General features: G+C 37.7%; 1 protein-coding gene across 2 annotated transcripts in view; it reads right to left on the reverse strand.

Moving 5' to 3' along the window:
- The window catches only part of TRHDE (thyrotropin releasing hormone degrading enzyme), a 364,016-nt gene that overhangs the window by 80,714 nt on the left and 257,330 nt on the right, over positions 1-25,972 (reverse strand). For both annotated transcript variants that reach the window (XM_073900656.1, XM_025883069.2), the window contains 2 exons: positions 5,191-5,256; positions 4,365-4,552 (listed from right to left, as the gene is read on the reverse strand). In XM_073900656.1, coding sequence (XP_073756757.1) covers positions 4,365-4,552; positions 5,191-5,256 — 254 coding nt within the window. The remainder of the gene's footprint in view (positions 1-4,364; positions 4,553-5,190; positions 5,257-25,972) is intronic.

A 25,972-nucleotide genomic window follows, 5' to 3' on the forward strand; every position in this document is an offset into this window, starting at 1 on the left:
TACAATAAATTCAGTGACTACATTTTGTTTCTTTCCCTGAAGTATAGCCAGATTACGTTGACCTATCATTGCACCATTAACAGCATGGGTAGCCAACAATATTTAGTATGTAAAAAATATTTTTTATTTTATGGAAGAGACTGTTTGAGCTCTGTAATTGGGAAAGTAAACAGAGAATTGAGAATTTTTCAGGAAACATATCTGGGATTATATAATTACAAATATAATGAATATGTTTTGGGGGGCATGGGAAGAGAGGGCATCTCCTCTAAATCTATTACATAGAATTTGATTATTTTATCATTTCATTTCTCATTCACAATAAATACAAATCAGTAATAGTAACAAATCTAAGTGGAAGAGTAGAAGAAATTAACGATTTTACACTAATGGCCATCTACAATATGTAAAGTTGAAATGATGTGTTTAAATCAGCGAAATATTTTTGAGTGCCAACTACGTAGAGACACTAAGCTGTACCACAGTGGAATCCACACAGTTGGTCAGGGAATCAATAACCTATAGTAGCCAAACATATGGTTTTTAAAGTAGAAGTAAATGAACATAACCCACTTATGCTCTTTATCAAAGACCTCCAAGCTCTTAACATAATACTAAGAATATGGCAAATATTTAATAATGGTATTATTGTGAGGAAGACAAAGAGAATTGATATATATTTCTTTAACAGCTGTTCTCTAAAAATAATGACTCTTTTTTGATTAATTGAAAAAATTAGTTAAGAGACAATAATGCTTGACTATGCATCTGACTCTCAAATTATTATCTATGGGTTCATATTTGTAAACCTAAGATCTTGAAGAAGCCTAGAAAAGGAAGGCATTCCAGAAATTGCTGTTGAATTGGATCAAACAGGATTAGACCAAAGTAAAATGAAAGGAACCAAATCAGTCTATGGGCAAGACAGAGATTAACCTTATGAACTTGACTTTCTGGTAAATATCTTCCACATTGAGTTGGGTCAACTAAATTGTGAAGTCAAATAAGTATCCGTTAAAGGGCAAGAAATATACAAAATTGACGATGTTTAAAAATCCTCAAGGATAAATGTGTCTTTTTAAAGCATGATCATAAAATGTGAAATATTATTTGCCCCTAATATAAATAAATACACTTTTGCATTTATTTAAACTGTATTCTTCTAAATAGTGGAACTAGAAATGATGATAACATTTCTATGGTATGCTTCAATATTTGAGTTTTAGCAAAAGTCTCTACAGTACAAGAAAAAGAGATTCATATTGATACCTGCATGTTGTTTACAGTCAATGCCACATCCCTATGGGGAACTTCCTACATGACAGACACTGAATCACACAGCTGTTCAGATGCAAGAGTTAACTATAAGGTACTGGGGGGATACAAACACTCGGGCATTTTGTAAAACTTTTGAAACAGTCTTCTGGGTATTTTTCCCAAGAATGTTTTTGCTCTTTCTGTGTGTGTGTGTATCTATGTCTGCATGATTGTGTATGCACACAACTAAAATGTATATATTGTCACAAAAACAAAATAAAAATGACAAATTACCAAGCATATCTAAAATTTGTATTCATTTCTGAATTGCTATACTATTAATCCTAGATGTTATTTTTCATAACTTTCCAAACAACACATATTTGATCTTTTCCTAAATTTCATTTCAAAACTCAAAGAAAGCACGTTGCTTTATGGTTACAACTTAAAAGGGTGGAAAACACTAAACACTGTTGAGTGAAGCATGGTGTGCTATAAAGAAAATCTCAGACTGTGGTGGGTTATGTTTGAAAAAAAGATTAGGAAAAAGAATTTGTGAATTAGATTGTGTCCCAGCTACCTAAGTTTAATTTTAGTCATCTCACTTTAAGCAGGAAAAAACCCAAAAACAAGCGCAAAATGCATTTCAATAGACCTTTAAGGTATTTTTTCTGTGATATTCCCTGGGGTTATCTCTCTATACATAGGGTTGATGTTTTTATAATAAAGCAATGTTTATCCTGATAATCATGTTAAGGTAGAAAATAAATAACAGGTACTTATTTTAGCTTGAGTGAAAATTCTTTTTTGCAAAATGGTACCCATATCAGTGAAGCATTAATGTAGATACCATGAACTCTACAGAAGTTGCTGTCATCAGGACGATAACAAAAGGAAAATATGACTGTGGAGATAAATACAATTGTCTGTAGCACAGGACTCTGAGAAACTCCGTAAGTGGATGAGGAGACATTGCTTAACATTGCAATGTATTAACTTGATAAAGAGAAAAAGCCAGACAAATTCAGAACTTCCAGAATACCTAAATTCTAGCAAATATCTTATTCACTTTTACATATCACCTAACTCTATGCAATTATTAGTTATGTAACCATCTTTCTATAGAAAAATATAATTACTATATACATTAAAAAAGTTCTGGGCATGTTGTAGTGATGTTCTAGTATCCTTTACAAAATTCGGGACAAAGAATTGATGATACTGGCTCAGAAAAGATCCACAATACGTGGGATTTCTGGTATCGGTGGGCACTGTTTTACTGCATCAACAGCTTGCACTGTATAATAAAGACCTAGGAAGGCTACATACAAAGGACTGATAGAATTGGTACTGAAGCTCTGACTACAATGTTAGAGTGAATAAAACTGATCAATAAGATACAATTGAATACAAAATTTTTAACTGCAAGCTCTATTATTTCAAAATAGATAGAAAATAATTTTCGAGCTTAAAGGAACTCCATACATTATCTTACTCTTAATATTTTATATGCCAGGTTCTCAGGGTTCAACGTTATCCGTATGATTTTACAACTCTAGCAAAAGCAAAAGTTACATATGCTCATACAGCCTGGGAGAAATTCTGCCTTTAAAGAGTCAGACTCATGGCTGATACATCTGATGCATGTTATAGGCTGACAGTGTATTTTTGTTCAAAATTTGTTCTGTCATTTGCGGGTCCTTTATGTTTTTCTGCACCAGTGATGTTTGTGTCAAACCGATCATTCTCAAAGGCATGGCCTAAATCTCTCTAACTTTGCCACAGTCAAGTAAGTAGTTTTTATGTACTTCCTGGCAAGGCCGGAGTTGATGCCTAAGCAGGTTTAGCCCAGGGCCAGAGGGTGGAGAATCAGAAGCAGCATTTGGCAACTGTGCGGAATCCAGGCTGGGTAATACAGAAGCATTGACAGACAAGAGTCAGATCATGACAGTGCAGCAGAGTAAGACTACCTTCCATTGGTTGAAACAGTTGACTTGCAGGGGCAGTTTGTCCAAAGCCAATGTATCTATTGACCAGGAGATTTAAGACAATGCTTTCCTAAAGGACATTCCAAATTCGGTCATCGTTAAACATTCAGGAATTTCTCAGTCACTTCTACCTATAGCCCATCTTGGAGCTAGCCTACTTGGGGACAATTTCCATCCCTCTTAGAGATTAAAACAAAAACAAAAAAAAACAAAAACAATTGATGCTTCATACCTCCTACATATTGGTGGACGATAAAGTCAGAGTCCTAATATGCCAATGTAATGGGAGACAGCATGACCAACCTAATCCAAACACTTCATTTTGTTTATTAATTTTAAATTCCATCCCTTCTGTCCCCTCCCTCTCCAATCTTTTCTTAGGGCACCTTTTAAAAAATGAAATGAACTGATTTAAACTGCATTATCTTTCTTTGGCTCAGCCTTTAACAAGACACCATACAGTAAGAAAACACGAAGTAGAAAAGAAACACTACATGCTGTTTTCAGTAATTAAATAAGAGTTTCAAAAGAAAGTTTAACAACAAATAAAAATACTATGTGTGTTGTCTGTTCAGCGGTTTTACATATGGAAAATGAGGGAGGAGAACATATTTTGATGCTAAGTAGCACTGATACTTAGACCATTTAAAAATGGATCTACTTTGAGTTCCTTTGGCTCAGATACTAGTCTAGTTGTAGTTTTTGTTTGTTTTAATTAGTCTTTCTGGATTGTTAGTTTCTATTCTCATCTATTTTATAAATCTCAGTTTGCTCCATTCCATCTAATTGACTTCACTACATCTTAACTTTCTTGAATTTAATTCAACAAACATTCACAGGGAAAAGTAAAAAAATCACATATTTTTCTAAATCACCATGATAATTTAAACTCTGCTTAAACAAAATAACTTTGGTGTGCTGTCACTTTGATGGTTAAAATATCTGGAAATGGGAGTAAAAGAGGAATCAAAATGAAAACACCATATGTAAATAAAGAAATGAAAACCATATTTCGCTTACATTTTATAATTGTGCTAGCAATCTTTTTAAAATGTTAAAAATGCAAAGTAAAACCCAAGAATAAAAGCAATTGTTTTTTCATGTAAAAGAGTGTTGTACCTGTTATTCTGAAGTTCAAGTGCTTTAGTTTTAGCACTGATGTCATAAATAAAGTGTTGTTGGGTAATTATTATTCTATTTTCTGCTGTTGAATTTCCCAAGATGGTGATAACAGGATAACCCATCTGGAGTGTCCACTGATCCATTACTTCTTGTATATTTACAAATTTTCCATTCCGTTTTAAAGCCTTTATAACCCAAATTGTATAAATTAGTTTTATAAACATGAATTATAAACATAATTAACATTAAACCATTTTTATTTTTACCTTTATGATTTACTTAAGGATGAAAACATGTAAAATCAGTGAAGCTAATATAACGCATTAGTAAAATTAATCTCCTTGCCTTAAATTAAGCTTCATGCATATATAGAGAAATGAAAGCTTTATTAGCATTAAAGTTTTTACTTAATGGAAGATAAAACATAGTTGATTGTTAAAACAAGTACTTGTAGCATCATTAAGTATCCCCAGTATGTCCAGTACCAAATTTAAATGTTATTCACCTATAGAAAAAACTATTTTAACATCAATATTTCTCTCATACATGAATATCTGACACAATATGAATGTTATATTTCAGAAGTATTGTCTTGTTTAAAAGTAGGCAAGGTATGTTTTACTACCATTCGTAGTTTAAGTAGTTTTAAACCCCATTACTTTTATAATATATCAAAAATAAAATGATAAAGCAATACGAGAAAATATAAAAAGTAAAAACAACTGTCAGTGTCAATAAAAGTTAAGAGTGGTTTATAAACTCAATTCAAATATTCAAGAGGAGGTTTTGGTATTCGAGCTTCCTATACTTTCCTATACTTTACCTCTGATAGTGTATTCCAGAGATCATTTCTGGCTGCGTTGCCATACTTATGAATGGTTAAATAATCCTACAAAGAATATAAAATTATAATTACAATTTGGAGGCTAAGCAATTTCCAACACACACACTTATTTCTCAATTCAATTAATAATTTCTATTTGTTAGAATTTCATTAATATGAAGACAAGGAGAAAGACGGGGAAAAAGATAAAGAATCTCATTTTAAAATATCCCAAAGAGCTTAAACTGTAACATATTTCTTAACTCATCAAACAATGCTGGTCTCTTAGAAATTATTTTCATAACCATAATCACTTCTTATGGATTTCCAGAGTCAAAGACCTTCCTCTAATTTAACAAATCAACCTCAAGCAATTTTATAGAAACTACCTCTGCAGTGAAACATTTAGGAGAAACTTCCCCATCAGGCCTTCCTGTTGAAGTGTTGAAAAAAACAAATTGTTTTATGGAAAAGAAAAAACAACAACAGAAACCCGACTGATATATGCTGATGTGAAGAGGAATTGCTTTGCTGAAAGAGAAACGACTGTCTCCACAAGCTGCCCAGTTCCCTAGTCTCCCTGCAAGGGACAGGCTGCCTAATACAAAAAAGGATACATACTTATTTCCATGAGCTTTGAAACACATATTAATACTTAATAAGAAAAAGTTAATCCTAAATTTATTTAATATTTTTGAGTGTAGGACTTCCCATTTCCCAGTTTCCACCACTAGTAGTTAAACCTACACACTTTCTATCTACCTCATGCCTGCTCCCTTCTACAAAGCATGGTTTATGTCACTGTGGATATGTGATTTGGTTACAGCCAATTCGTGTTATTCTTTTTCTGAATCCAAAATGGAAAAATGAACAGAAAATAGTGTTTTAGATTACAAAACAGAGGGTCTCCTGCATTTGAAATTCCATCATCTCTACAACATGTAGGTAGTAGACAAAATCCAAATTTACATCACAGTACTGAAAATGAAAAAAAAAATTGCTAACTCTTTTCAGTACTTTGTGTAGAGTAAAATACTTTGGGGATAATTAAACTTGGCGAAGAAATTTTTCTGAAATACAAATCGTAGCACCTGTGACAGATTCAGCTTTGTTGGCAATTCACAGCGCAGCAAATGGCAACTCCCACCTAATCAGACTCTAAAGATGCAATGCCCAACACTAACTTAGCAACCACAAATTTATCATCGTCATTGGGGATTATGAATAACTTTATTGAAAAAAATACAACCCCAAATAACCAATCTGAATCCACTTTTGGCTTTGAATATGCCATATGAGTCATTTTCCATTAGAACTCGGGGACCAGGATTTAAATAAATTATTTCAGATTTAACTGTCAGCATTATCTTTCATGCTTTTTTGGTACCTAAATGAATAAATCTGGGAACAATAGGAACTATGAAACATAAATTTGAGTTTTATTTTAGTAATGTGATAAGAAAAAAAGTATTAACAGTAGAACTATGTATTTATTGGGTTTGGCTTATGGATAGTCCTGCTAGGATAATCCCAAAGAGGAAACAAAGGAATACTCCATGGACTTTGAAAGGTCCAATACCCAACTACAGGATTCTCTTCACAGACAGAACATAAAAATCCAACTGTTCATGATATGAGTTGGCATTGGCCCAACATTGATCATCAACTCAGGCTCTTGGTTCCCTCCCCAATTCGGAACAAAGTTCAAATTTCCATTTCAAGCAGGCTGAAGTGGCAATTATCTGGGCTTAGGAAGCAGCTCCAACTTGCTTGCCTCGAAAGTCAGGGCAGAGAGCATCTTCCTGGATTCCCAGCAGTCCCAGTTTTCAGGTGTTACCGGAATTCTACATAAGTCAACTCTTGTTTTCCAAAATCAGATAAACCCCAAGTGTTTTCCTTAGTTATCTTAGCCTTCCTCTTGCATGAAAATAGTCATATTTTAAGTGAAGGAAATTGTGTTTTGTCCTTGTTGAATTACCAAGAAACTTACAGAATAGTCAGTGTGGTTTTTCTGATAATCAATCATTTATTTATTCATTCATTCCACAAAATATATGGCGTACTTTGCATGTGCCAGTAGCTGTCAGGTGCTGGGGGAGTGGCAGGGGAGACTAGGTTCCTGAGAACAAGGACAGAAACTGAAATGGGATTTGTGGAGGACGGTTTCTGTGACTGAAACTCTAGAAGTCTTGGTACAAAAACTACTTGACAAGATGAATTTAAACATTTGCTATGCAATTAAATAAGATTTTAAGTTCCTTTCAAGCCTACAAGTCGATGAATATGAAAATGGCTGGAGTTATGAATCCGAAATGGAAATTTATGTTTATATGTATGTGTATGAAAGTCAATCAGCAGTGGATTTGACATTATGATATAAAGTAGAAGAATATTTTAATATTAACTATACAAAGAATTTCAGAAATAGAGGAGTTGTTGAAAAGAAAAAAAAAACAGATGACCACTAGAATATTCTTAAGGGACAAAACCAACATTATAAACTGATTAAAAGTCAAAGGCCTATTTAGCAAAAATACATTCTCATCCATAAAGTACAAGAAAGGAAGTCTGACTGCCTTTGTCCAAATCTGCACCCCAACACTTCTTAGCTACGTGATTTTAGCAAGTTGCTTAATCTCTTTGGGTATGGAAGTACCTGTTTCACAGAGTTATGTTAAGGAATAAATGACTTAGGGGTGCCTGGGTGGCTCAGTTGTTAAGCGTCTGCCTTCGGCTTGGGTCATGATCCCAGGGTTCTGGGATCAAGCCCCGCATCGGGCTCCCTGCTCAGCGGGAAGCCTGCTTCTCCCTCTCCCACTCCCCCTGCTTGTGTTCCCACTGTCGCTCTGTCTGTCTCTGTCAAATAAATAAATGATTTAATATTTGTACAGTATCAGAAGGGTCAAGAGTGTCTAGTACACAGTAAGTATTCAGCAGACATCAGCTGCCATAATCTTTTTAATCATTTCAGGTGATCATTTGGAAACAGTGACAGAAGGAAAAGCATCACTGACAATAATAACCAAAGAACAGAACTCATGAAAACAATATCTGCCTCTGAGTTGCTTTATTTTATCTCCTTCAATCCCATGACATTTATGAGGTAGATATCACCATCATCATCTAATAAATAAGAATACTGGAACTCAGAGACGCCAGCCCACATCCAAACCCCGTACCTGTGCACACAACTCCTGACCCAAATCCAAGGTCTGCTAGATGCCCCACAGACAACTAAGAGCCATGTTCAAAGCTGAATCCACTGTCCTCCCCCATATCAGCTCCTTTTGGCAGTCCTTCCCCAGTGATGACCTTCCATCCACCTCAACCAAACAGTCCCCTTGGGTGCCTCTCTTTCCCTTTCCACCATATTCAAGTAATGACCCACATCGTAAATCTTCCCTCCAGGTTCCGCTTTCCTTCCTCATATGTGACAGCCTCTCTGGGTGACTAGCACGGCCACTGCCTCTGCTCTGTCCCTTTCATGTCGCGTCTCTGCCGTGCAGCCAGAAGAGCCTTCATCAAATGCACACATGGATCCCTGCTGCATTCAGAAGCTGTGTTAACACTCTAAAGGAATGCTCCCTTTGTACTTCTGTGATCCTGTCTCTTACTCTGTTGCCCCCTGCCTCCGCTTAGCCACTTCCTGCTCTCTGCAGATGCCTGTGCATCCTCTCTCCCTTTTCTAGTCCCCTGCACGAGCCCTTCTCCACATATGCTTTTCTCTCTTACCTACTTCAAGCCCATTCAATCTCTAGGAGTGAGGCTTGATACATGCTTTCCAGGAGTCCTTTCTTAGCCATTCCCACTCCTTCCTGAGTTACATACCCCTCTTATATTCTCATATGTTGCACCATATAAGAGCATCTATCACAGTGTGTTACAATTGCTTGTTCATCAGATTGACTGCCCACGTACTCTGTAAACCCCATGGGAGTAAAACCCTCGTTACTCCTGTTGACCACTGTTTAGCCAGCACCTATGTGCTCAGCCCGGTACACAGCAAATGCAGAATGTATTTGTGTGATTTTTGACTTGCCTTGTTCAGTATGCCTTTCTGTTAACAACTGACAGTCCTGTCAAGAGACGTTTCTCGTATCCATCAGATTCCTCCAAAATGTCATATTTAAACACTAACATAGGACATAATTTGTTATTTCAGTGCATATATGTCAGCTATATAACTTGCACTGATATATGCAATTGCATATGATGTCATTGAAAGACCGAACTATTGGGTAGGAGACCATTTTCTTTTTACTTTCTTTGCTAATAAGTGACATGATCCACAATTTTTCATGTACAAAAGCCAATGGGACTAATAAGTAAACAGGAGAAAAGGAAAAAGTGAGCTGAAGCGGGGCGCCTGGGTGGCTCAGTCATTAAGCATCTGCCTTCGGCTCAGGTCATGGTCCCAGGGTCCTAGGACCGAGCCCCGCATCGGGCTCCCTGATCTGCGGGAAGCCTGCTTCTCCCTCTCCCACTCCCCCTGCTTGTGTTCCCTCTCTCACTGTGCCTCGCTCTCTGTCAAATAAATAAATAAAATCTTAAAAAAAAAGAAGAACATTAAAAAAAAAGTGAGCTAAGGAAGTAAAGCACTATCATCTTTTTACATGTTTACATGGAATAATTATGCTCTCCTACTAATGAGCCCCTGAGCATGTTAAAACAGAGGACTAACTGCACAAAGGATGTATTCCTCAGGACATAAAAGGACAGCTTAATAAAATCCAAAGATATATAGACTGGTTTATTTGTGTTTAGCTGCAAATTATAAAAAATCCACCCTAGAATGACTTTTATAATGACAAGATTTATTATTTCCTATTATAAGAAGGTAGGACAGCTGCAGCTCTTTTTCTCCAGAAATTGTTTGGCCTCACCTTTACTTGTGTTTTGCCTTCATGCTTGGGTCTGAAGTTGGATGGGACAAGCAATCCCAACCATCATATTCAGACAGGACATTGCACGGAGGAAAGAGATAGAATTTCTTCCTAAGAATCTCTTTTTAAGAATCAGGAAAACGTCCTCTCAATTCCTGCATCAAACTCTCTATGCTTCCCATTTGTCAGGATTGTATCATGGGCTCCAACCAAAATCTGCTGATGAAGCTCTAGGGGATATAGTTTTGGGGACTGCACAAGGCAGGCCCAGTCCTGTGTTCTCTCCAATGACATAAGAGAGTCAAGTCTGGGCCTCAGTGACACTGGCAAGCAGGAGGCCTTCTACTCGAAGGCTAGTCTGGGAAATGCAAGGTAAATCCAGGCATCGATTTTTCTGACTATGTGACGAGAAGGTTGAAGCAGGGATTTGAAATATTGTTCCTTTCTAGTAAGAATAATTGTACCTCAAAAAAAATGTGTAGCGGGCATTTGTCATTCTTTTGGCTTTCCAGCATTTAAATACCACATTTATATGGGGGCAATAACTCACCATGGAATCCTGCAGGAAAGTGAGGGCTCTACCTCCCACTTGCAATGGAAGGCACAAAATACTAAATTCTACCTTCTCCCCTCCCCCCTCCCTCCTCTCCCTGGCAGCTAAAGCATGCACATGTACCCTGGCCTCAGATGAGCAGATACTTCATCCCAGGACTGTGAATCCTGCCAGATCAATGGAAAGGAGCAGGAACAGTTGAAAGACTATCCCAGGCTCCAGAGGTAGCCATGCTAATGGTAGCAGTTGAACCGGCCATTCCTGTGGCAGGACCTTGGTTAGGTTTCTTAATTTCTCAGTCCCCCTTAGTTCCTACTACACATTTTGTAAGCCTGGTACTCCAGCCTGCCCAATGTTTCCAAAGGTGGCTGTACATATACCCTTCCAGCAAATTCCTTTTTGCCTGATTTAGCCAGAGTTTGTTTCTATTGCTTGCAAGCCCAAACTGATTGCTATAACACTAATGGGGGACTATAATAAAATGAACACAAACATCTAAAATTTTCTCGGTAACCTCAGAAAGAAAAATAGAAATTCTCTCACACAACTTATACAAAATGAAAAGCAAAGAACACCCAGTTTGTGAGACAGGAATCCATCAAAATCCTAGAGAAGAACATAGGCAGTAACCTCTGTGACACCAGCCACTTCTTTCAAGATACATCTCCAAAGGCTAGTGAAACAAAAGCAAAAATGAACTTTTGGGACTTCATCAAGATAAAAAGCTTCTGCACAGCAAAGGAAACAGTCAACAAAACAAAGAGGCAACCCACAGAATGGGAGAAGATATTTGCAATTGACACTACAGACAAAGTGCTGATTTCCAAAATCTATAAAGAACTTCTCAAACTCAACAACCAAAAAACAAATAATCAAGTCAAAAATTAGGCAGAAGACATGAACAAACACTTCTCAAAAGAAGGAGAAAGGGAACCCTCTTACACTACTGGTGGGAATGCAAGTTGGTACAGCAACTTTGGAAAACAGTGTGGAGGTGCCTCAAAAAATTAAAAATAGAGCTACCCTATGATGCAGCAATTGCACTACTGGGTATTTACCCCAAAGACACAGATATAGTGAAAAGAAGGGCCATATGCACCCCAATGTTCATAGCAGCAATATCTGCAATAGCCAAACTGTGGAAAAAGCCGAGATGCCCTTCATCAGATGAATGGATAAGGAAGATGTGGTCCATATATACAATGGAATATTACTCAGCCATTAGAAAGGATGAATACACAACTTTTGCATCAACATGGATGGGACTGGAGGATATTATGCTAAGTGAAATAAGTGAAGCAGAGAAAGTAACTTATCATATGGTTTCACTTATTTGTGGAACATAAGGAATAACATGGAGCACATTAGGAAAAGGAAGGGAAAAATGAAGGGGGGAAATCGGAAGGGGAGACGAACCACGAGAGACTATGGACTCTGAGAAACAAACTGAGGGTTTTAGAGGGGAAGGGGTGAGGGGATGGGTTAGCCCGGTGATGGGTATTAAGGAGGGCACGTACTGCATGGAGCACGGGTGTTATACGCAAACAATGAATCATGGAACACTACATCAAAAACTAATGATGTACTGTATGGTGACTAACATAATAAAATTTAATTTAATTTAAAAAAAAGAACACACAGTTTTACTGGATAAATCTTCTAGGCTTTCATGGTATTAGAAACAGTAGGTATGGGGGGAAGAAGGTAGACACTTAAGTTAAAAAAGAAAAAAAAGAGGCAGACAAGTAGACTGGGAAAAAGTATGAAAGTTCCACAGATAGGAGTGCACAGAGAGTAACAAAAACAAAAGTAAAACTGTCTTAAACTTTTGTCTTATAAAGCTTCTAGAGCAGGGGCTTTTAAACCGGGAACCTAAAGCTCAAAAATTAAATATTTGTGAGTGTATGCATTATTAGAGTAGGGTGATTTTAAAGGGATCCATGGACAATAAGAAAGCAGATTAAAAGCTGCCAGATCAAAGCAATGTCACACAAGGATTGGATAAACCCATTTGAAGCCTGGGCCATGCACTTCAGAGGATGTTTCTACATTCTCTGACCTTGACAAACAGTAGCAAGGAGACCAGTGACAGATGACCACCTAACACACACAAGAAAGCTAGACTACAGACTGAGATATCACTTTGGTTTTTATCTGAAAAGTGGCTGGAGATTATGCAATTAAGGGAGGAGGAGCAAGATGGCGGAGGAGTAGGGGGCCTAAATTTCACCTGGTCCCAGGAATTCAGCTGGATGGGGATTAAAACATTCAGAACACCTACGAACTCAACAGGAGATTGAAGAAAAGAATAGCAGCAACTCTCTGAACAGAAAAGCGACCACCTTCTGGAAGGTAGGACGTGCGGAGAAGTGAATCCGAGGTGATATTAGGGAAGAGAGATGGCGGGGGAGGGGGCCTCTGTCAGCCTCTACTGGCAAGTGATAGAGCAGCGGTGCACAAAATCGGAAATTTTAGAAGTCTGCTCTGCTGAGGGATGTCGCTCCAGTGACTAAGTTGGGGATGGAACCCTCACGGGGACAGTGTGGTCTCAGGACCCTCGGGGTCACAGAAAGACCGGGGGAGCCTGAGTGCGGCAGAGCTCCCAGGTATCGGAGCGGGGAAGCCGCCTGCAGAGACGGAGCTGAGGAGTGGTGCTTCAGCTTGGGGTTGCCATAAACTGTGATCCACGGCACAGTCAGGCCACTGCTCTTCCAGCAGGGACCCAACAAGCGGCAGAGCCGGGGAGACTCCCCTTCCTCCCCTGGGAGGAGTGGCGCGGGAGCACACCGCAGGGATCTGCGGGGTTTGGAGACTCCACACGGGGTCATGTGCCAGAGACAGAAACGCTCGGTCACAGGCCGGGTGAGACCGAGGAGAGGGGAGTGACTGACTGCTTTTCTCTGGGGGCGCACTGAGGAGTGGGGCCCCGAGTTCTTGGCTCCTCCGGGACAGAGATTGGGAGGCTGCCATTTTCACTCTTGTCCTCTGAAGCTATATGGAAAGCTTGCAGGGAACAAAAGCTCCCGAGAGCAAACCTGAGCAGATACTTAGCCCTGACCCAGCAAGGGTGGGGCAACTCCGCCTCTGGCAAAGACATTTGGGAACCATGGCAACAGGCCCCTCCCCCAGAAGATCAGCAAGAACAACTAGCCAAGACCAAGTTTACCGATCAATGAGAATAGCACAACGGCAGCGCTGGGGGAATACTGCACATAGAATGCATGGCTTTTTTCCCATGATTCTTTAGTCTTTCAAAGTTAATTTTTTTAATTTTCTTTTTTTTAATTTTTCTTTTTCCCTTTTTCAACCATCTTATCAATCCCTTTTTTAAAAAAATCTTTTTTATTTTTCATTTTTAGAGTCATAGTCTATCCTTTCAGAGTAGTTAACCTTATTTTTGGTATATACATATATGAGTTGTTCTCTCTTTAAAATTTTGGGATACAGTTTCTTCTAACAGACCAAAATATACTCTAAATTTCTAGTGTATGGCTTTGTTCTAGTCTCCTGCCTGATCACATTCTCTCCCTTTTATTTTTTTTCTAAAGCCTCTTCTTTCTTTTTTCAAACAACTTCTTATCAATTCCTTTTATAAAATCTTATATAATTTTCATCTTTATAGTCATATTCCATCCCATCAGCACATTTACCCTTATTTTTGTACATATATAAGCTTTTCCTTCTTTAAAATTTTGAGAGGTACTTTCTTTGGTACAGACCAAAATACGCCCAAAATCTAGTGTGTGGCACTGAACTATGCACCAGCCTGATAATATCTGATCATATTCTGTTTTTTGTTTGTTTGTTTGTTTTTATTTTTTTCTTTTTCTTCTTTTTCCTTTATTCTTTCTTTCCCTTTCTTTTCCCCTGGTTTCAGAGTTTCTTCTGATTTGTTTAGTGTATATTTTTCTGGGGTACTTGTTACCCTCTTAGCATTTTGTGCTCTCATTCATCTATTCTCCTGTGGACAAAATGACAAGACGGAAACACTCACCTCAACAAAAAGAACAAGAGGCAGTACCGAATGCCAGGGACCTAATCAATACAGACATTAGTAAGATGTCAGAACTAGAATTCAGAAGGACGATTTTAAAGATACTAGCTGGGCATGAAAAAAAGCATGGAGAAACTCTTTCTGGAGAAATAAAAGAACTAAAATCTAACCAAGTCAAAATCAAAAAGGCTATTAATGAGGTGAAATAAAAAATGGAGGCTCTAACTGCTAGGATAAATGAGGCAGAAGAGAGAATTTGAGATATAGAAGACCAAATGATGGAAAATCAAGAAGCTGAGGAAAAGAGAGATACACAACTACTGGATCACGAGGGCAGAATTAGTATACCATAAGTATCAAAAGTGATACCATAAGACAAAACAATATTAGAATAATTGGGACCCCAGAAGAAGAAGAAAGAGGGGCAGAAGGTATATAATGGGATTATAGCAGAGAACTTCCTTAAATTGGGGAAGGAAACAGGCATCAAAATCCAGGAGGCACAGAGAATCCCCCTCGAAATCAATAAAAATAAATCAACACCTGACATCTAATAGTAAAACTTATGAGTCTCAGAGACAAAGAGAAATACGCGAAAGCAGCTTGGGATAAGAGATCTGTAACCTACAATGGTAGAAACATTAGATTGGCAACAGACCTATCCACAGAGACCTGGCAGGCCAGAAAGGAGCAGCATGATATATTCAGAGTACTAAACGAGAAAAATATGCAGCCAAGAATACTATATATAGCTAGGCTGTCACTGAAAATAGAAAGAGAAACAAGAAGTTTCCAGGACAAACAAAAACTAAAGGAATTTGCAAACATGAAACCAGCCCTACAAGAAATATTGAAAGGGGTCCTCTAAGCAAAGAGAGAGCCTAAAAGTAACATAGACCAGAAAGGAACACAGACAATACACAGTAACAGTAACCTTACAGACATACAATGGTACTAAATTCAGTAGTTACCCTGAATGTAAATGGGCTAAATGCCCCAATCAAAAGACACAGGCCATCAGATTGGATAAAAAACAAGACCCATCGATATGCTGTCTGCAAGAGACTCATTTTAGACCCAAAGACACCCCCAGATTGAAAGTGAGGGGGTGGAAAACCATTTACAATGCTTACGGACACCAAAAGAAAGCTGGGGTGGCAATTCTTATATCAGACAAATTAGATTTTAAACCAAACACTATAATAAGAGATGAGGAAGGACACCATATCATACTGAGAGGGTCTATCCAACAAGAAGATCTAACAACTGTAAATATCTATGCCCCTCACACGGGAGCAGTCAATTATATAAGCCAATTAATAACAAAAGCAAAGAAACACATCGACAACAATACAATAATAGTAGGGTAATTTAACACCACAGTCACTGCAATGGACAGATCATCTAACCAAAAGATCAACAAGGAAATAAAGACTTTAAATGACACACTGGACCAAATGGACTTCACAGATACATTCAGAACATTCCATCCCAAAGCAACAGAATATACATTCTTCTCTAGTGCCCATGGAACATTCTCTGGAATAGATCACATCCTAGGTCACAAATCAGGTCTCAACTTGTACCAAAAGATTGGGATCATTCCCTGCATATTTTTGGACCACAATGCTTTGAAATTAGAATGCAATCACAAGAGGAAAGTCAGAAAGAATTCAAATACAGGGAGGCTAAAGAGCATCCTCTTAAAGAATGAATTGGTCAACCAGGAAATTAAAGAATTAAAAAAATTCATGGAAACAAATGAAAATGAAAACACAACTGTTCAAAATCTTTGGGATGCAGCAAAGGCAGTCCTAAGAGGAATATATATAGCAATATAGCTTTTCTCAAGAAACAAGAAAGGTTTCAAATACACAACCTCACCCTACACCTAAAGGAGCTGGAGAAAGAACAGCAAATAAAGCCTAAACCCAGTAGGAGACGAGAAATAATAAAGATCAGAGAAAAATTAATGAAATAGAAACTAAAAGAACAGTAGAACAGATCAATGAAACTAGGAGCTGGTTCTTTGAAAGAATTAACAAAATTGATAAACCCCTGGCCAGACTTATCAAAAAGAAAAGAGAAATGACGCAAATCAATAAAATCATGACTGAAAGAGGAGAGATCACAACCAACAGCCAAGAAATACAAACAATTATAAGAACATATTATGAGCAACTCTATGCCAGCAAACTAGATAATCTGGAAGAACTGGATGCATTCCTCGAGATGTATCAACTACCAAAACTGAACCAGGAAGAAATAGAAAACCTGAACAGACCTATAACCACTAAGGAAATTGAAGCAGTCATCAAAAATCTCCCAACAAACAAAAGCCCAGGGCCAGATGGCCCTTCTTCTGAAACTGTTCCAAAAAATATAAATGGAAGGAAAACTTCCAAACTCCTTTTATGAGGCCACCATTACCTTGATCTTCAGACCAGACAAAAGCCCCATCAAAAAGGAGAATTACAGACCAATATCCTTGATGAACATGGATGCAAAAATTCTCACCAAAATACTAGCCAATAGGATCTAACAGTACATTAAAAGGATTATTCACCACGACCAAGTGGGATTTATCCCTGGGCTGCAAGGCTGGTTCAACATCCGCAAATCAATCAATGTGATCCAATACATTAATAAAAGAAAGAACAAGAATCATATGATCCTCTCAATAGATGCAGAAAAAGCATTTGACAAAATACAGCATCCTTTCTTGATCAAAACTCTTCAGAGTATAGGGATACAGGGTACATACCTCAATATCATAAAAACCATCTATGAAAAACCCTCAACAAATATCATTCTCAATGGAGAAAAACTGAGAGCTTTCCCCCTAAAGTCAGGAACACGGCAGGGATGTCCGCTATCACCACTGCTATTCAACACAGTATTAGAAGTCCTAGCCACAGTAATCAGACAACAAAAAGAAAAAAATGGCATCCAAATTGGCAAAGAAGAAGTCAAACTCTCACTGTTTGCAGATGATATGATACTTTATGTGGAAAACCCAAAAGACTCCACCCCAAAACTGCTAGAACTCATACAGGAATTCAGTAAAGTGGCAGGATATAAAATCACTGGCACAGAAATCACTGGCATTCCTATACACCAACAAGACAGAAGAAAGAGAAATTAAGGAGTCGATCTCATTTACAATTGCACCCAAAACCATAAGATACCTAGGAATAAATCTAACCCAAGAGGCAAAGAATCTGTACTCAGAAAACTATAAAATACTCATGAAAGAATTTGAGGAAGACACAAAGAAATGGAAAAACGTTCCATGCTCGTGGATTGGAAGAAGAAATATGGTGAAGATGTCAATGCTACCTAGAGCAATCTACACATTTAATGCAATCCTTATCAAAATACGATCCACCTTTTTCAAAGAAATGGAACAAATAATCCTAAAATTTGTATGGAACCAGAAAAGACCCCGAATAGCCAGAGGAATGTTGAAAAAGCAAAGCAAAGCTGGTGGCATCACAATTCTGGACTTCAAGCTCTATTACAAAGCTGTCATCATCAAGACAGTATAGTACTGGCACAAAAACAGACACATAGATCAATGGAACAGAATAGAGAGCCCAGAAATGGACCCTCAACTCTATGGTCAACTAATCTTTGACAAAGCAGGAAAGAATGTCCAATGGAAAAAAGACAGTCTCTTCAACAAATGGTGTTGGGAAAATTGGACAGCCACATGCAGAAGAATGAAACTGGACCATTTCCTTACACCACACACAAAAATAGACTCCAAATGGTTGAAAGACCTAAATGTGAGACAGGAATCCATCAAAATCCTAGAGGAGAACACAGGCAGCAACCTCTTCGACCTCAGCCACAGCAACTTCTTCCTAGAAACATCGCCAAAGGCAAGGGAAGCAAGGGCAAAAGTGAACTATTGGGACTTCATCAAGATAAAAAGCTTTTGCCCAGCAAAAGTCAACAAAACCAAAAGACAACCGACAGAATGGGAGAAGATATTTGCAAATGACATATCAGATAAAGGGTTAGTATCCAAAATCTATAAAGAACTTATCAAACTCAACACCCAAAGAACAAATGATCCAATCAAGAAATGGGTAGAAGACATGAACAGACATTTTTCCAAAGAAGACATCCAAATGACCAGCAGACACATGAAAAAGTGCTCAACATCACTCAGCATCAGGGAAATCCAAATCAAAACTTCAAGGAGATACCACCTCACACCAGTCAGAATGGCTAAAATTAACAAGTCAGGAAACGACAGATGTTGGTGGGGATGTGGAGAAAGGGGAACCCTCTTACACCGTTGGTGGGAATGCAAGCTGGTGCAGCCACTCTGCAAAACAGTATGGAGGTTCCTCAAAAAGTTGAAAATAGAGCTACCCTACGACCCAGCAATTGCACTACTGGGTATTTACCACAAAGATACAATGTAGGGATCCAAAGGGGTATGTGCACCCCGATGTTTATAGCAGCAATGTCCACTATAGCCAAACTGTGGAAAGAGCCAAGATGTCCATCGACAGATGAATGGATAAAGAAGAAGTAGTATATATACACAATGGAATATTATGCAGCCATCAAAAGGAATGAAATCTTGCCATTTCCAACAACATGGATGGAACTGGAGGGTATTATGCTGAGCGAAATAAGTCAATCAGAGAAAGATATGTATCATATGACCTCACTGATAGGAGGAATTCTTAATCTCAGGAAAGAAACTGAGCATTGCTGGAGTAGTGGGGGGGTGGGAGGATTGGGGTGGCTGGGTGATAAACATTGGGGAAGGTGTGTGCTATGGTGAGCACTGTGAACTGTGTAAGACTGTTGAATCCCAGACCTGTACCTCTGAAACAAGTAATACATTATATGTTAAAAAAAAAAAAAGAAGAAGAAGAAGAAGAAGAAGATAGCAGGAAGGGAAAACCGAAGGGAGGGAAATTGGAGGGGGAGACAAACCATGAGAGACTATGGACTCTGAGAAACAAACTGAGGGTTCTAGAGGGGAGGAGGGGATGGGTTAGCCTGGTGATGGGTATTAAAGAGGGCACGTTCTGCATGGAGCACTGGGTGTTATGCACAAACAATGAATCATGGAACACTACATCAAAAACTAATGATGTAATGTATGGTGATTAACATAACATAATACAATTTTTAAAAATTATGAAATGAAATAAAAATGAGTAGCACAGCACTGGAAAAGCATTATGTAAAATAAAAGAATGTTTACATTTTATTCTATTTGATAGGAACCAAGAATGAAAAGGTATGAATAATTGTTATACCTTTATTATTAAAGTATTACAAGTTTCTAAGGAGGAAGCCCAGTAAAGGAGGAACTATTATGAAACTTTTCAAGGTACAGGAATGTCTGGCCACCGACAGTAAAAAAGAAGTGGTATTTAGGAAAGAAAATTATTTGAGTAGATAGAACAAAATCAGTTATATCATTGTTTGCATGCATTTTTTATTTTTATTTTTTTAATGTGTGTTTCACATAGATTTACTATTATAAGTTGCTTACTTACACACAGGAGAATTCAGATATTTCTCTAGGAACAAAAAAGCATTTCACATGTTCGAAAAATACATTGCCCACCTAATGAGTATAATTTTGTAAAATCAGTATACTTTCTTAAAGAGTTGCAAAATATACCAGAAAATCAGAGAATTTTAAATCAAAACAACTTGCTGGCACATAAAAGATTCATTTGTTTGTTTTAAATTATAAACAGTGGCATATTTGCACATCAGTTTTGTTTTCACAGATCTCTTATTTAGCAATTACATATCATGCCATCAATGCTTCCACGTGCAGCAGCATCACCAGAGGTGTAAGCAATATTGCCGCTGCTGAATTTGTACATTCTGGAGCAAGCTGACAGGGTCCTACACCTGTCAGTTAAAAAATGTGAATGTAAGTCTATAGGGATGTTCTACGGTACTAAAATATCCCCACCTCTCACTTCTGCCACTAGCTTGAAATATTACTGAGACATAAAATGAATCTATTGGTAAAACTGAAGTTTGTGAATTGCTTTTCCTGAATGTCCTGGTAAAGGACTTTGACCATAACAAGCTCCTGAAATAAATAAATTATATCCTGACTGGTAAAAATACACTGCCTTTTGTAAATCAAGATGCCCACAGACTGTAGGGCATGTACATAGAGCTCCCCACTTCCACTTCTTTTCTCAATCAGCCCTAGAGCTGGTGCCTAGTTAAGAAAAAAATGCAACTCAATTGAGAAAGATTTGTATATTTAGAAAACTAAATAGGAATTTGGGCTGATCTTTATCAGCCATGTGATCTTGAGTAAGGTATCTATTTTTTCTGAACTTCAATTCCTTCTACTGGAAAGGGTAGATAATATAATACTTACGTAGGAAGACTGTGCACAGAAAATGACATAGAATGAGCAAAGCACCTAGAAAAATGCTGTCATACCAGAACCCAAGAAACGTTAGTTATTATAAGACCAAGCTCAAGGGAAAAATACCTCTAGAGTTGATATCTTTGATCTCACCCCCAAGAGTAGTCAAAATGTTCCAGGGGCTCAAGAAGGGAAATTATATGAACTAACTGGAAGGAGGATAGTGCTTAGAGGGACTTTTTTTTTTTAATTTTTAAAAAAAGTAAAAATGCAAGAAAAAAATTGAGGCCAGAGTTTTTTTAGACCTGAGGAAAGCTTAGAAACATTCCCTCTCCTGGGTCTGGAAAAAGAAAGAAACTAGGAGGGCTCCTGAATTGTGCAGTTTAGCACCCTAGTTTTCACAGAGATCTACTCAGGTGACAAGCCACTGATGGCTTGTGACTTGGGTGGCTCATGGAAAAAGGGCACTAATTAGGTACCTCAGCACAAAATAGCCATACCTAAGTTGGCATAAAGCTACAAAAACACCAACATTCAGGTGACCAGAAAGACAAGGCTTGGACAAGATATATACCAAACACTCAAGAAACATGTGCTCTCTCACTTCTTTCCCATTTACAATTCAGCCCACACCAAGAAACCAATATGACTGCATATCACGTGGAGGAGAACAAAGGGCTCTTCACCGTATGTACCAGACTGAAAAAGTCCCCTGGAATATCCTCATATTAATGGGCATGACATTAGGGAACTTCAATAAGGGCAGAGATGCTCAGAAGCATGGGGATTTCTTCTAGTCAGTGTTAAAATCATATATACTTGTTAATACATTATTTTTCAATGGCGGGTATTTGCCTATCAGATCCTTCCTGTTTTTGTTTCCCTAATTATCCAGCTTCTATTTCATAGCTAATCTTAATCAATTCCTAGCCAGTAGCCTCATCTCCTTTGCAGCTCTATCCTTCAAGTCTACTGGTTGGCAAAACCCCAATCCCGGAATGAATCCAACTATGTGCCTTCTCTAAATCTGCATCATGCCTCTGAGCATTATGGAAGAAAATAATGCAATTGGGCAGTTTAGTTTTATTATAAATTCCTAATTCCCAAACTCAAATAGGCACTCAATACAATAGTCATGCCAACCTACTCTTCCCAATCCTCAATCTTCAAACCTCTCTCCTGCCCAGTATTACCCCACTTTAGCTCCTCACTTTGTTTGAAAAACACAGAAAAAATTGGAATTCATCAGAAAGGAACTCCCTTGTCTTCCCATTTCCAAATTCCGAAGTTTACTGGAAGTGTATCTCCTATCAGATACCATTTCTTTTACCTTCTCAAGAACCAAGGTCCCAGTCATCTCTCACTTCTCTAGTTTCTGTCCGTCAAGTTTTCTCTTCCTGACTCCTTCTCTACCAGCCTAACTCATACAACTGTCCCCCATCTTTAAAAACAAAACAAAACAAAAACTTTCCTTAGCCTTCTCCTCCTCTAACAACATACCTTGGTTTTCTGATCTCTTTCCTTGGCAAATTTCTTTAAATTTTACTCTCCAGACACTGTTTCCACTCAGACATTTCCCATGCACTCTTTAACCCATTCCACAGATAATCAATAAATTTGCAAGCCGCCAAAAGAAACACTTTTCAGTCTTTACTCCACCTCTCAGTTGCATTTAATCTCATTGATCACTTTCTTGAAATAAGCTTTCTTCTTTACTTGGGTGACACCATACCCTTGGTATTCTGCCTGCCTCTCCGGCTGCCCCATCTTGGTCTCTAGCCTGGGGAACCCCTCCTCTTCTCTCAACCTTCAATTGTTACAGCCCCACAGGGCTTGTTTCTAGGCCTTTACCCCAGAAACGTCAGAATCATTCTCAGGTACACCTCTTCTTCCTCACCTCTCATATGTACTCTTCACCCAGTCTATCCCTAGATCCATGTACTTGGCCTTCAAAAAACATTTTGAATCCATTCAAGTTTCTGTGTATTTACTGACTATGTTGCCATCATCTCTCACCTGAATCCCCAAATATCTTCCTAATTTTATTACCTGATTCTTCTCTTGGTATGCTGACTGCCCCACTCCCAATATATTATTACAAGTTGCTAGATAACTGCTTTAGAACCACATCACATCCCAGTTTCAAACTATTTAATAGCATCCCACTGCACTCGAAATAAAATCCAGCCTTCTTAGCACTGTCTCCTTTGGCACTGCATGATTACTTCCTGCCCTCCTCTCTTACCTTCTCTCTTGTCCTCACCAGCTCTGCTCCACCACACCAGTTTCTTTCTTTTCCTCGAACTTCCTCAGTCCTTGGCCTCAGCCCTTGGCACAAGCCCTTCCATATTTCCGGAATGATCTCCTTCCTCCCCCAGCTCTCTCTCAGCCTTAAGACCTCAGTCTGCATGCCTTCTTCTTAAGAAGGAGTTCCTGAGCCCCCAATCTAAAATCGTCTGACCCATCTGCCCACATTTTCCCCTCACAGCATCCTATTTTTTTCCTTCCCAGCATTTCTCGCATTCAGTAAATATATATGTATTTGCTTTTTTCCTGTTGAGGGCCAATCTTATCCTGTCATATACAATTCATGAGATCAGGGGCCATCTCTGCTGTGTGCAGCATGCCCTGAATCCTTGTTACTTATCACGGGGTCTGACATAGAATTGGAATGTAATAAGTTGGTGTGGAATAAATGAATAACCAAACATGCTAATGGGGGAGCAACATGTGCTGTGGATCTAAACCAAAGCACAGCTGGCGCAGGAAGTGAAATCACAATTTTGGTTTATTAGCACAAAGCATTAAGAAAAGATCTTAACACTCTAATGCGCTATGGCTCTTTAGGGGGAAAAATGATCTGTAAAATAATCACAGGGAGAGACCTTGAGCAGAAGAGAACAGGTGACCATAAGAGAGTGATTGCAAGAGGAAATGAGATTCAGGATGACAAATGAACATTGCCATTTCTTTGCTCCTAGAATCAAGCCCTGTCTTCCATGGATAGAAACACAGAGGTAGATCAAATGTTTTGAATGCGTTTGAACCTTTTGTAAGTCATTCTCCAAATATATAACTTAGGTTTTTGGCACTCCTCCTAAGCCACTAATTTATAACATGGGCTTTTTCACCATAATACGAAGATATTTAGATATCATGGGGAAAAAAGAATGTGTAGTACATATGTTATGGTTTATCATTTTCAGTGTATAGCCATTTATACAAAATTATGAAAAGAAGAGTAAAACTTCAATCTTCAAATGGGTAGGACACATGGATGATTATGTCACCAAAGAGTGAAATGCAAGAGAATATATGAAATGTTTTCAACATCATTTGTGATAAAAACATATACACTAAGATAGCAATTGGATAATTTTTTACTTACTAAATTAGTAAGAAACTTATTTCAAAAGTAAGACCTAAGGCTGTTTGCTTAGTGCATTATAAAAAGAGAACTTTCAAACTTCTACCACTATATATTGGCATAACATTTTGGAAGAAAAATTGATAATATGATTCCAGAAATAGATATGAAGAGACAAGCAAAATGTAATGGGAAAATCTATAATTTGAAGACCATGACAGTATTGTTTAGTTAACAGAAACCGGAAAGTGATTTGGATGTTCACAAACAAGGAAAAAACTAAGTATTTTATGGTGCACCCAGTATTAATCTATATAATAACATCACCAAGCAGTTGGTAAAATATGAGTAATGAGAAGAACCACCTTCCCAACTCAGGAAGGTCCTTTTTGCATCAAAATTTACAACATTGCCAGATATGTGGTTACATGAAGGTTCTGAAAAGAGAACATTAAAGGAAAAGAAAAAAAATCAATCAAGGAAAAGAAAGAAAACTGCTGATGTAGGAGTTATAATAGGTCAGGAAAACAGAGCCTGTGAGGCAAGTTTACTGTATCCTGAACTAGCAGTCTAATCAATTGGTACACTCCTCAAGGAGTGAGAGACACTTTGCAGATCGGTGTACCCAAGGGCATGCATATTTAAAGATTGGTGTACATTTGCACACATACCCACATCAAATATATCCACTCACCAACCAAAGGTGTCTAAAAATTTCACAGATACATTTTAAATAAAGTTATCTAAGACATTGTTTTATAGGACCAACTCTATATAGGTAAAATGTATAAAATATCCTGAGCCCTTAACTAACAGGTAAAAGAAAACCAATAAATATAACTTTCTAAGACTTCCTATTGAGCTGCGTAAATGCCTACAGGATGACCAAATAGAGATATCTGTCGTTAATAATAAACACTTTTAGTTAATGCCATATAGTCATAGTGGTCAGTTAACAACATTGAACTCAGAGGCAAAATGATAAGGATTCAATCAGTAGCTGTACATGAACAAATTAGTTAAAACTAATGAAATAGAAGTTATTTCTCTCTGACTGAGAAATATGAATAACTACTGTTATTTAATTTTTAAAGTATTTGCTTTTTATTATAGATAGTATTCTTGATTCTCAAAACCATGGAATCTTTCCTTATAATTAATATTTTTTCTATATTAACATTCTCAATAATTTTAGCTTTCTAGTTAGGTCTACAATAAATTAAATGCTAATGAGGTCAAATCCAATGACTAAAAACACCAGCAACAATAACATTATTATCATATGGTATTGAGTGATCACAACAAATTCGTGTGAAGTGTTAACCTTTCTACCAATAGTATATCTAAAACTGCCCAGTGATCTAAGTGAAACATGGAGAAATTTGAGCAAGATCTGTCTGTGGTTATTCATTTTAGATGAAGCATGATTCAGCTACCATCTGGATGAAAACACAATACTAACTCTTCAGAAAGGAAATGAACTTCGACACACTGTCTCTGTTACTCTATTATTCTATGACTTTTCATTTTTTTTGAAAAATCTACACACAAGGGAGAAAATGCTCTCTCAGAAATGCAAGCTGGAAGTTATTGAATAAAAATCCTGTGT

The sequence above is a fragment of the Callorhinus ursinus genome, unplaced genomic scaffold (assembly GCF_003265705.2).
Source record: "Callorhinus ursinus isolate GAN/ISIS: 27379988/994484 unplaced genomic scaffold, GSC_fseal_2.0 scaffold14, whole genome shotgun sequence".
In the NCBI taxonomy this organism is placed as follows: Eukaryota; Metazoa; Chordata; class Mammalia; order Carnivora; family Otariidae; genus Callorhinus; species Callorhinus ursinus.